This window comes from Echinococcus granulosus, assembly GCF_000524195.1.
Source record: "Echinococcus granulosus chromosome Unknown EG_S00036, whole genome shotgun sequence".
Taxonomy (NCBI): Eukaryota; Metazoa; Platyhelminthes; class Cestoda; order Cyclophyllidea; family Taeniidae; genus Echinococcus; species Echinococcus granulosus.
Window position 1 is genome coordinate 196,651 of NW_020170416.1, and position 12,712 is coordinate 209,362.

At 43.2% G+C, this 12,712-nt stretch overlaps 2 protein-coding genes across 2 annotated transcripts in view; one reads left to right on the forward strand and one right to left on the reverse strand. All coding sequences in view use genetic code 11, as the record gives it.

Annotated features, from left to right (window-relative positions):
- The window catches only part of EGR_05130 (hypothetical protein), a gene marked incomplete at both ends in the record, with an annotated part of 2,510 nt that extends 1,264 nt beyond the window's left edge, over window positions 1-1,246 (reverse strand). The window contains one exon of the mRNA XM_024494379.1: window positions 859-1,246. Coding sequence (XP_024351165.1) covers window positions 859-1,246 — 388 coding nt within the window. The remainder of the gene's footprint in view (window positions 1-858) is intronic.
- Window positions 1,247-3,788: 2,542 nt separating this feature from the next.
- EGR_05131 (hypothetical protein) lies at window positions 3,789-11,580 on the forward strand (the record flags this gene model as incomplete). Its single annotated transcript, XM_024494380.1, has 3 exons — window positions 3,789-3,910; window positions 9,944-10,097; window positions 11,473-11,580. The coding sequence occupies 3 exons, from the start codon at window positions 3,789-3,791 to the stop codon at window positions 11,578-11,580; spliced, it is 384 nt and encodes a 127-aa protein (XP_024351166.1).
- Between the last annotated feature and the right edge of the window lie 1,132 nt (window positions 11,581-12,712).

Genomic DNA, 12,712 nt, shown 5'->3' on the forward strand with positions numbered 1-12,712 from the left:
CGGGATGGATACGGGATGGTACAGTAGCCTATCAGACGACCTAGGGCCTAACGATCCTTGCACTCTTTTTCTCCCTTTCGAGCATTCCATAACATTACCTCTATCACATAAATTGGGAAGCTTAAGTCCGATCCCTCCATGTTTGTATTTCTTATTTGTTCCCTGATATGGAGAAAAGCTACCGCATAAATTTTTCTCCACAGAGATCAAACCCAGTAAACATTTCTGAAGAATACCTAAATTTTCTCCAGAAAAAATAACCAATTGTCCAATCGCTATATAATCAAACTACTCTCAATCAAAAGCTGGGAAAGAAACTGGGAACCAAAGTGATGCAAAAAGACAGAGAAAGCCTTTTTTTCCCTTTCCTGCATGTACACGCTCAGTGTGAGACGTCCCACGCCCGCTAGTTGCTAGTTTCGTCAGAAAAATAAATGGAAAAGAGAAAGGCAGCGAGAGTGAGAAAGTATCTGAGATGCGGGAAATTAAAAACGCACGCAAGAATGTACGCACGCGAATGTACAAAAGGGGAATTGAATAAAACCGCTTGTTATCCCATTCTTCAATCCTGAATGACGTGCGGAAGACTGATGGATTGACCAGGGGGCACGAATGTGACCGCTGATCAGAGGTGGTTGACAGAACTGCTTTAGCAAGCAGCATGGATGAAATTGGATGCCTCCATGGTGGTACTACGCTGATGTGCAACTTAGTGAAGATGATTTTGATGGAACGTGTCTGTGATGACTCGGCGTCTACTAAGATGCAAGTTCTCCAGTCAACCTCCAGGAGTCAATTTTTAGCAATTCAAATCGACAGAAGTGATTAAACAGGGAGGCACAAATAAGAGACACTCACTGGCAGCATTAAATAGTTCGGAATGAAGAGCGGAGGCGGAAGAGGTGGAGGAGGGGGACCAAGCATCGACACTGCCGACGCCAGCACCACTGCCGCTGCCGGACGCCGAAGTTGTGGAAGGCGTGGCAGAGGAGCCTGAAGTAGAAGAGGTGGAGGTGGCCGAATTGGAAGAGGGTCGTTGTTGTCGCTGCTGGTGCTGCTGCTGCTGCTGTTGTTGTTGTTGTTGTAGAAGGCGTTGCTGCTGATGCTGCTGTTGCTGTTGTTGAAATGCCGTCAGATCGTAGATGTTCGACGGTGGTGGAGGCGGTGCGGGCATAAAGCCTCCAAAGGAACCGATCAGTCCCGGTGACAGTAGGCTTCCATACATCCGATTCGCCGTCTTCTCCATCTAAACACAAACAGGAAGCCTTAAGTAAACACTTAAACCTAACTTAGTTTTATCAATTGAAGAGGGTTAAATGGCCTATCATTCCTCTGCCACTGCCGCCAAACGTTCAACGCATCTATCATTCTGGCTGTATCGTGACAACTAATACCATCGAATGGAGCTTTTTTTTCGACCTAACGCGCATGACCAAAATTTCGTCTACAGTGGTCTTTGTTTATGTGTTTGAGCGAGCGATACTGTCAATTTTAGTTTAGGGTACACAACTTCGACTTTTTTCCTTCACAGGCCCACTTTGTTAATCAAAAAGTTCAATAGCCGATGCAATAGTGAATTACTCTGTTCCTGCAGATGCTTTTGACAGCGACTTTTTACAAAATATCATCACATCACAAAGTTTTTGCTGTGCTATTAATCATCATAAAAATGTTAGCCGTGATGCCAGTAGCTTGACTTATCGTACCTTTGAAATAGTGCACAGACTCAAAACCTAGTTTTGCAAACAAAATAAATAGGAAGGAAAAAGATCCGCAGACAAACAACCTAGACAGGGTAGAGGGGGGGGGAGTGGCATCAGATAGCTCAGTTACTTTTAATCAAGCTTTTGAATTATTAAATCAGCTTGTGAGGCGCATGTAAGTGGTTTAGGGAATGGCAGAACCATCATCTTGACCAGAAGCAGTAGCACTACCAGAAGTGGTAAAATCCCATTGCCTCCCTCATCCACATACATACACTCAGACATAATGCATGCAGGTAAGCACACATTTTTTTGGCTAATTTGGATGAGAGAGAGCAAGACGAGCAAGGAGGAGGAAGGAGGGCAGAAAAAACCACCACGACGAGAATACACACACACACACACGCCTTCATTTATCCAATACGTTCATTCATTTACGTGTGCATGTATGTACTTCCTACTTTCCCCATGCTGTTGTTGCTGCTGCTGCCATGGCTCGTAAAAAAGTCTGCAATTCTGTAGCACTGGTGTTGTTACTGCCGTTGCCAGTACTAACAGCAGAGACCCTAGATTATAACCCTCCATCACAACGTATTTGCTGTCTGATTACCTCTAGGTTCCGAGTTAGGAGGTTGTTAAAAATTTTCTCCTTCACTGTCCTACTACTAACGTCACAAATCATTAATAAGTAGTATCTTGTCGTTGATAAAATTTGTAAACATGCCTTGCTTCAAAACTCGTCGGTAGAGATAGCTCAAGTGTCTGGCAAGACGAGGGTGCGGCTAGTTAATGAATGTAAATTAGTGCAGTTAAGAGATATCCCTCAAATAGACAGCATTAATGCGGGAGACAGACTTGAAGTGCAACCAAGGTGAGTAGTGGAGTAAATAAGCTAAAAGCACTTGGAGGAGATAGTTGATACCCTTAAGCTAGCCATACATTACTATACCTACTTCCCCCTGAGTGGAATTTTTCTTTTTTTTTTTTTTTTAAGGTTAAGGCGATGGTCAGTCACCTCCACTAACAAGTAGCCTTAACAGCAAAACAAGGGAGAAATAGAATGCCTTCAACATGCTAGAAGCTCGTTTCACTGACCTCTTACTGAGGTTCGTCTCAAATGTCATTCACGAGAAGAGGTCAGATGTGTGATAGATGTGGGTATTGACCCCATGCCTTGGCGATTAACCATGGCAAAAAGGTGACCCAAGTTTTTGGAGAGGGGACGCACGATTAAGGCAAACATTCCCACAAATGCCGCTAATGCCGTCGACCTGCGAGCACATTAATCAAGCACTGGACCTGTTTCTATGACATCTCGGTAATATGGTCAGATTCCCACACTCGTTTTGAGGTGGCCGAGACTTCAAGGGTGAATTTCGGTAGTAAATATGGTTTCCAAACAGGAAGGTTGGTTTGGTTCACTCTGAAGATCAACAGTGCTAGATCTCCATAAAATCGAATGAAGGGATGGATACGCAACGATTGATAAAAGGACGAAAAGGGAATACACGAATACATAATGAAAGGATGTGGAACAGATGGATGGACTTGAGACAGATCTCGACTGGATGAATGGATGGGGTTGGACACGGTGGAAAGGGATGAATAATAGACTGAGAAATGACAGAGTAAATTAGATGATTGGGTAGATATATAAAGATATCTGGGAGGGATGGATTAATGACAAGATAGATGTGTTTTGAGAAACGGATGGAAACCAAATAAGTGATATAGGATAGATTGCTACTTAATAAGCTCATTCAATATGAAATGCGTGAATAGACGGGCCAATGGAATAGTGGATGAATGTATGGATACGCAAGTAAATTCCATAGGTTCTGTATAGATGAATGGATAGAGGAGGAATGAACGAACAAAAGGTTAAATCACCACTGTTTACACATACTCAAGTCCATTTATGTATGCAGCAATTCAATAATGGAAACTTTCTTGTGTATATATACCTTAAATAGGTGGATATTTTAATCTGGAGCTAATTGCATTTTTGGACAGCTAAGGGACAGAAGCAGGCCCGCCTCACAATATCCCTTTAGAATCCGGTGTAACAAGCACTGTCATGTCATGATGCTGGCGACGATGAAAATTGCTGGCCAATTACTCTTCTCTTCCCCTTTGGCTCCTCCTCAGCCGCAATTCTCCTCCTCTCTTCCCTCTACCCCATCATCGCGTGTCCATCATCACATGTCGTGCACTTTTAAAATGTCTCCCTGCCTTCCTAAATGGCCATGTAAACATGCATAAATTGTGCCAGCTGTGTCCTCACCCATTTACCTTCCTTCCTCTGTCTGTACTACTGATATAAGAAATTCAGTAGAGGCTGCCAATTCCCCCAAATATAACGTATGTACTTAATAAGCAGCAAGTTTTAAAAGAGGGGTAAAATTATTTACTGAATAGAGTTTGCTTTTAAGTGTTTCCTCAATAAAAATCGCCTAGTATACGAAATGCGCTCACTGCAGTAGAGGAGCATAATGTAGAACCAAATGCTTTGCACCCCGAAGTAAACCGCAGTGTGAGACAGACAAACCGTATCGAAAACTTCGAAATGCACAATTACTATTAAATTTGGAGGTGTTTGCATCGTGACAAAAAAGACCTGTATGGTCCCTGTTCCTATCTCAACGTTGACTTGGAATCACCCTAATCCTGTTGCGGCGAACGGAGTGGAGGAGCACTAGCCACAAAGGACGACAGTGAATGCATGATGGGAGGTGTTTCACTCGGATGCTTACTATGACATGGGCATCCTCAGTACTCCGCAAGTCAACCAGACTACAGCCACTTAACCTACAACTTTACTTCCAAACGCCTTTGCCTTAAAACACCTTCGAGGGTAACTCAGTCGTGATACTAGTGATAATACCGAAAAATTCCCACAAAAGGGGACATTTTAGCTTTAGTACACGGAATAAAACAAAGGAATCAGACATTGCATGTGTGCCGACTCATGACAAAAAAATCATCGAAACCACATCCCATTCGCATGGTTCGGATAATCCCCTTTCATGGACATAAAGACGATTTGGAAGAATCGAAATGCATACAATACTAAGGTGAGAACAGTGAATTGTGTGCAATAATCTGAGGCCGCTACATTTTTCCGCATATACATAAACAACCCAAATTGGACAGCAATAAAATGGCAACGAAGTAGAGATAAAGGATTGAAACAAGGCGTAGCAAAATTGTACGTGGATCTTCTCAGTCCTCCATTTATTCCATACATCGATATTTCAGGAGCAAAGCGCTGCAGATAAAGCTAAACCCCACATCTGACTTTTAATTAAATGGGCAATAAGTGTGTAATGTAAGCAGTGTCGTAGACAAGGCTGCGTCACATCACCAACTGTCAAGTAGCGCAGTTTGCAAGTGCGCACGAAATGACGAATTCGGTAATAAATTAGCAGCATTGTTGTGTGGCAGGCGAATGAGTGGGTAGGCGGGCGGGTAGGCGAATGGATGGGCGGTCGGTTAATAGATTGGTCAGACTGTCGAGGGGTCCGGAGAACGTGCAAGTCTACATGCTAGCATCTACACACATGCATGCAGACATGCACACGTCTGCACACTCACACACACACACATATACACGGACACAGACACACGCTAGACATAGCACCCGGCCCAACCCATGTGTGCGAAAACATTAATCATGCCTTTCACCGTTAGCCAATGATTGATTGCTCTGAATGGTTGTCTTCCTGTGTGCCTATGTATGCCTAGGTTTTAGTCAAATCAAAAGTCATTCATGTCAAGTAGTGCCTCCATACAGTTGGCCCCTAGATGTCCTTCCCTGAAGCGCAAATTGATATCTCCAGTTTTTAGTTCCTTTTAAAGTAGATTGAAAGCAGACAAAGGTTTGTTTGCAAGGCAGCTCTTGTCAATCCCTTTGGAGAGCCAGCTTCCATGATGGTGTGAGGCTCTGCTACTAATTCGCCTTTTAACACTTCTATTTGCTTCTTGCAAAACTGCCTTACAGCGTCTTCAGAAAATAACTCGGATGTATCAGGTCTCGATGACTGAATAACGAGTTATAACAGATGGATCGTTGAAAAAAGGATCTTTACTTAACAATAAAACTAGACTGAATTTGAACAAGTTAAAAATATTTATAATGGCGTGAATACAGAGAACAAGATCAGAGTGCTTAGCGACGATATTAGCCTGAGGCAGACGACCGGGTAGCATTGAAATGGCAATGATTTGGAAAAGCAGAATTAAATCAAAATGCAGATCCAAGGACCGACTAAATGTTGCTTATTTTAGAAGCAAACCGTCAAGCCTCTCCTAACCTTAAGTGGCGCCTAGGAGATGGTTCCTTGTAATGCGTCTGGCAAAGAGGTTGTGGACCCATTGAAACCTCGGAAAGGGAGGGTGAGGGCCATCGCAATCGCTAACTAAGCTCAATTCCTCCTAAACCGACATATCTCGGGTTGTAGCTAACTAACTAAATCTTCAATCATTTCCCACGGCTTTTAAGCATCGACAGTTTACATTATGGCATCGTGCAAAAAAGAAGCACAAATGGATCCATGCGAATGACTAAAATGAAGAGTTAACGAAGATTGAAATTCATCAGAATTCGTCCACATGTCGATATACTTCACTTCCAGAGCCGTGTGCATACGACTGGTGTGAGTAGGCGATTTTCACAATCCAACAGAGTTACTCATGTCGCTAGGTCAGTTCTCATTCAGTCATGATTGACCCTTCATAAGTAAATGCTGGATTAATCTAAAGGACCGAAGAGTTTGAAGAACTCCTTTGTGTTCCAGCTTCCTAGCTGACATTAAATCAGAATGGGCTAGCCATTTCATTGTGGAATCTCGAGGATAGAAATCCACCATAAAAGAAACGATTTATGTCACATCTGTCAAATTTTAAAATGAACACATCCTTTCAAAGACTCTTTCAAACCCCGCAAATAGACCTCCACGACGTTGGTAGGGTGGTTTGGCTACACCAACCCCTATAACGGCGGCTCTTTAAGCTGACGGCTAGGCTTCTTCCAAACCCTAACGTCTTAGTCGTCAGGGTCGATTTGGGCATCTTAAGACGTGCTTGACACCTCGTCATTGCTTCAGACTGATTGTCACCGAAGAAAGTCAACCTCCGTGAACGGCTGTGGAAATGTTCTGCATCACACCCAACGACAAGCGGAACGTTAACCAAAACATTGTCTTTAACGTTCCAATTAAATCTTGCTTAATTTCTCGGTCCTTCAAATTAAACTTCACTTCCAAATTCATATGTCTACAGGAAGAAGGATTGACACGGGTTCTTTAGGTGCCACCCACCACAGTAAGCGTTCGCGTTAAAACGCGTTGCCGCGAATTTAGTGTTTGAATCTTAGCACAACAATGGCCCGTCAATCACCGATCGTTAGTTTTACTTGCTCCCTAGCTCACACAAACACTGGATTGACGCATGCAGCGGCAGTGACACTGGCGATAATAGTAATGAGAAGTAAGACTTGAGAAAGGAGGGACAAAAGTCCGCCAACTTCTCCATCCCACTGCCGCTGATCTCCCCCTAGTGTGCATGTGCTGTGCTGGTGACGCAACGGTGTGCAGGCTAACAGGTAGTCAGTCAGTCGGTGGTGTTGAAAATGAAGAAATGGTGAGAAAATTGTATTACTGAAAAAAAAGAGGAGAGGGAAGAGGTCTCTGTGAAATCTCAACTTGCACACGTCTCTAAAATGTGGTTTAAATTTACTACGCAGAGTCGAGTGATGTAATAACAAGTGATAGGCCGGTGAAACCAGAAAGTTTTACTAGAAGTATTAAAAATGGTCCTTTGCTTTCGCCAACCCTCAATAATGTTCTGAATAGACGGCGGGTGAATAATCCATTTTAAAAGACAGTTGGCACCACTGTCTAATCAGATCAGAAAGTTGCTATAGGAGAAAGGCACCTACTAGGGATAACTAAATTTAGGTTCATAAAAGAGTATTCCTAAGAAATATGGCTGTAAGAGAGCTTTCGGAAGAGCCTTTGAGAGCGACCATGGTTCATTCAACCATATAGGAGAGTAATCAAAGTGATACAGCAGATCGCCTGTGATCTGAACCTCACGCGTTCTCTCCTACGCTGGTCGCAGCACCTCTTTGCTACTCGTCTCTGGGGTAATAAAAAGGCTTCTTCCAGACGGATACACCTCATAATCTGGCAGCATTAACACCCCTCGATCCGCCTTCTTGAGTAACAAATGCGGGTAAATTGAACTAGCTTTGATGAGGCAAGAAGACTACCAATGTGACATTATTCTGAGTTGCGTACCTGCTAACTGATCGTTGACAAAAATTAGAAAGTTTGTGATGAAATTCTTGTAGAAAAGGAGAAGTGATTTTACTTAACACTTCCGACTTACAAGTTGAACGGATTTTTGCCAGTGCGTTTCACAATAAACTTGCATCTCATTCAACAACAACTCTTCGATAAAGGATGACTCAAACTCTCTATAATGGGAGGATAAAAAAGACCAACGCAGCATTTTTTATCTCTTCCACAGTTAATAACTGATTGTGGCAGCAGAGAATAAGGTCAACGAGTACTTGTACTGCCTGTTTTATCAAAGTCGCATTGTAGAGGTTAGTAACAATGGCATCAGATACGATGACAAAGCTACCAGGCGTCGTCGCAGTCTGTCAATTTCCAGTCTCTACCTCGTGTGAAAACCGAGTCAAGGTATCAGCTCTACCTCTCAGTGTATCTTATTACATGTCAAGGAGACAGGTGTGCTTTTTTTTCCAACGTCAAACTTATTCCAGAAGAGTACACGAAATTTCTAGGTGGGTACGCGACTAGTTCACTTGTGCACCACGCTAGAAAAAAAAAACCAAAAACACGCCTCGTCAGTCCTGAGTTTTTGGACTCTGTTGCTGAAACAAGGTATACCGTGTAGTAAGCATGTTAAGACGGTATTCTCAGTTTTGGGTGGAGACCACTGTGGGTACCCACCATGACTTTGGCTGTAATTGGGTGAAAAATTCCTAACGAGGTGAAAAGAAAAAGAGAAGTCTTTCAAATAGGCGGGATTTTAGCGATGCAAGGGCGAGAACACACCAAAATTCACGAGTTTATATGAAATCATTTTCACAATTGAACCAGTTTGAGGTTTATTTGGAATGCGGACTCCAAAAGCAGCCAGGGATTTGAGTTTAAAAACAAAGCAGTGGATTTGTTACCTCTGTACCAAAGAAGTCGGTTAAAATTAACGTCGGAAGCTTAACCACGACTCGAGAGTGCATATTGAATATCCTAAGTGTTTCTATTTGTTTTTCTGATTCCAGAGTAGCAAATTTAAATCAGTCATTTTAACAAAAAAGATAAATGTTAAAAAGCCAAGAAACGCGAATCACACCGCCATTTTTGGGTTATTTGAAGAGATCCAGATTAGATAAGTTGGCGTGCACAAGATAGACAGGTGATGCCGTGATGGGTAAAAAGGTGGATGCTTCCACAGTAAGCAAATGGAAAGATAGAAGACAACTCCAGGATAGGCGAAAGAAAGAATACAGAGAAGCGGGTGGACAAAGGAATGGACAAACTTGAGAAAATAAATGGATGAACGGGTTGGTAGATTCGAGGTGGATATTTTCAGAGCGAATGTGCAGATGAGCAAATGGACAGTTTTGAGATGGTTGGCTGGAAAAATAGATCCAGGGTGAGTGGATAAATGAGTGATTGAACTGAGGGAATCAATGGATGGAGAATTAAAGACTCGCTTCCATCACAACCAAAATTAGAAGTCATCACACGGCTTGGGAGCGGTCGATGTTCCCAAGTTGCAGATACCACTTGCCCGTAAAAAAAATCTAAAGCAAGGTTGGACGACTTTGATTTCGCCACTGGAGATTCTAACTTCTCCACAGGAATGTACTACCAGCAGTCGGCATAGGTTAATCAATCAACCTGTTTATCAGAAGCTCACTTGCATTCAATTCCAATGATTGTTACTGCTGGCAGAGCACCAGAAGTAAACACAAAAGCACACAGACTGTCAGAAGACCAATACCACGAGGCTACAGTTAGGAATAAGATTATCCCCCTTCTCCTTCTACCCATTGGGAGGAGAGGGGGAAACCAAACAAAAAGCCTCGGGGGTATGCCTGCGTGACATTCTCTCATATTCTTCTCTTCTCGTTCGCGACCGGTGCACTTGTTCAAAAAAACCCGCGCGCGCGCTCATCTATGTCTCTCATTCATTTGCTTGTTTAGTTCACTTGCTGGTCGCCCGCTCTCTCTCTTCCTGTCGGTCGTTTTTGTCGCGCGGCTATGTCAACTCTACGTGGCTAGTGCTCTTCCCGCTCTCCTGCTTGCCCGCTTCCTAACCGACTTGTCTCACAAACACCGCGAAACAGGCAGGCAAGAGGTAAGACAAAAATTACGAGGAATCAAGGCATTGAAGTAATCAGCTTTTGTTTGATTCTATCTGATGGATGAAATCTATTAATTCAATCGGTTCGGGGGTTACTAATTGGTATCGTTCATGAGAATCGGCTTGTTTTAGCTAGTCGAGAATGCGGAACAACACGGAATAGGTCATGATCAGCTACCGTTTGATTATGTAATCAAAGAGCTGACGATTTACTTACTGATTTCATCAGCTTTAGTAAAACTTGACTAAAAACTTAATTCGTTATTGATGAATGAGGGAGATGACAATGACATTAAATAGTAGTGAGGATAAGGTAAAAGTTTGATGGTACCAGAAACACATTTTTGTACCCATGCGATAACAGATAGGTAGATAGGAAGCCAACACTGAAGCTTAATGTTGGCACACATCTAAATCTAGTCAAAATGATTAGTGTAAATCAAGGAAAAGTTGAGGTAAAAATACACCTATTTGAAACAAGTTGGACAACAGTCAGCTTTTAGACAAAATCGCTCCTCATTAGAGTAGGTGAAAAATACCAGCAATTTTAAGTAGCACACACCTGGCATTAGTGACCCAGTTGTACAGGATGATTAGTGATGCAATGAAACAAGGAATCCTTGAACATAATTTTGTCTTATCGCAAGATGGTACTGAGAAGAAGTGATTGGCCTCATGGTTTCTCGATATTCACAACAAATAGCAAGAAACTCAGTGAAAAAAGGAAATAAAATTTATAATTGTAGGATTCCCCATAGATGTAAGATTAGACGTTTGGAGTGAATGAATCGCAGTTTAAATAAAAGATGAAATGGGTGTACCTATGGCACGAAGGTGAAGGCATACTTTCTAATTTGTTCGATGTTTATTTCGACAGGAAGGTAATTAAGGGATAAATAGGTGGATTGATAATTGGTTTGGTGAACGAATGGATGGATGGGTGCTAAAGAGATGGACTCAATGGCGTGTCAGCAATGAATTAATGGCTTCAAGGCGGATAAATGATTCTGTATATGGATGCATAACAGATGGATGGATAAATTTGTCAAGTTTAGATAATCAGGCGGTTAGGATGATTGATAGACGAATCAATGGTGAATATGCCAGGGAATGATGGGTCCAAACTTGGTGGATAAATCAGGTATTAACAATAAGACGGGTGGTTTGATGAATGAACAGAAACAACGAGGATGAGTGAAACATCGATAATTCGTGGATAGACGTTCCAGTTTTCCATGAATGAATGGGATGTCCCAAGCTTCAAATACTGCCTCCGGTTCCAGTGTAAAAGGTCGGATACGCCTCGTGGCTATGACATCGAAACAATTTATACTCTTCAATCATCTACGCATGCTTGCACCTATTCAAGACTACACCGGATGAAGAGAGGAAAGGTTCCATCAACAAAGCCACCACCTCCATCAAATGCGCTAGCATCAACAACAGCAGCCCAGCTCAGCTCCGTCAGTCAAACTAACAAGCCTTTGCACGCACGTACATTCAGCTGACTCACAAAGACGCTTCCCCCCTTGACTCTATTCATCAACACAGGCACATCCAGTCATGGTGAGTGAGCTAAGTTTGAATGAAAATTATTCACTTTTCATACACGCACTGGTGACTCCAAACCCTAGGTAGATCCTGAACATAGACCTTGGAGGTGTGACTCAGACTGCGGAGCACCGATTCCAATGAGATTGGAGTAAATCAACCCTTTGTTGATTTCAAGGTCGGACTGAGTAGACAGCTTTGCAGGCGGTGACTGTCTATGGAATGTGAGGCCAATGAGCAGTCGAAGCATCAACTATGAGATTAAATCTACACTGATTTCATCTACTTTTTGGAACCGTTATTTCCATCGCACAGGTGGTCCCAGTTTCCAGTGCTTCAGGCCCCTGCGCTGGTGACATGGTGCCTTATTTATGCCATGCCCCAAGCTAGTAGCCTACCGGCCCTTTTGTAAAACAATCGTAATGGCAAATCTGAGCTTATATGCATAATAACAGACAGGAGTAACGTTGAAGCGACACTTTAATAATCATAGCAACCAGCAGTCACGAGAGCGAGAGGGAAGAGCGAAAGAATCATAGCCACACGCGCGAACACAACCACCGATGGGTATCAGTGAGATGCGATTCTTTTTCAAGCTCGCGTGCGTGCATGCCCGCCCGTTTTCGCTTTTTTTTCCCCTGCGCTCCGCACTTTGAGTAATACCGCGCGCGTGTACACGCGCACTAAAGCCACCGACCAACCTACCGACAGAGAGTGGAGAGAGAGGACAAGAAAAGCAGACAGACGAGACCAGAGCGCAACGAGAGGAAAGGGGCAGTGAGACAGACAGGCGAGCGCGCAGGCACTCACTAATTGAGTAGGGTGGAACGGACGGACTGTCGGTCGGTCGGTCGGTCGGACGAACGACACGCATACACGTGCGTGTCCATGGACGCACGCACGCCCATAATCGATGTACGCGCGCGTACACGCTTCTGAAGGTCTCTATCCCCTCGATGTTGTTTTTTTTGCAACATCATCATCGTAGCTGTGGCTACGAGACTGGGTTCCTTTGGCCATACTCCTACTGGTAAACACCCATCTATCCTTTGACTGAT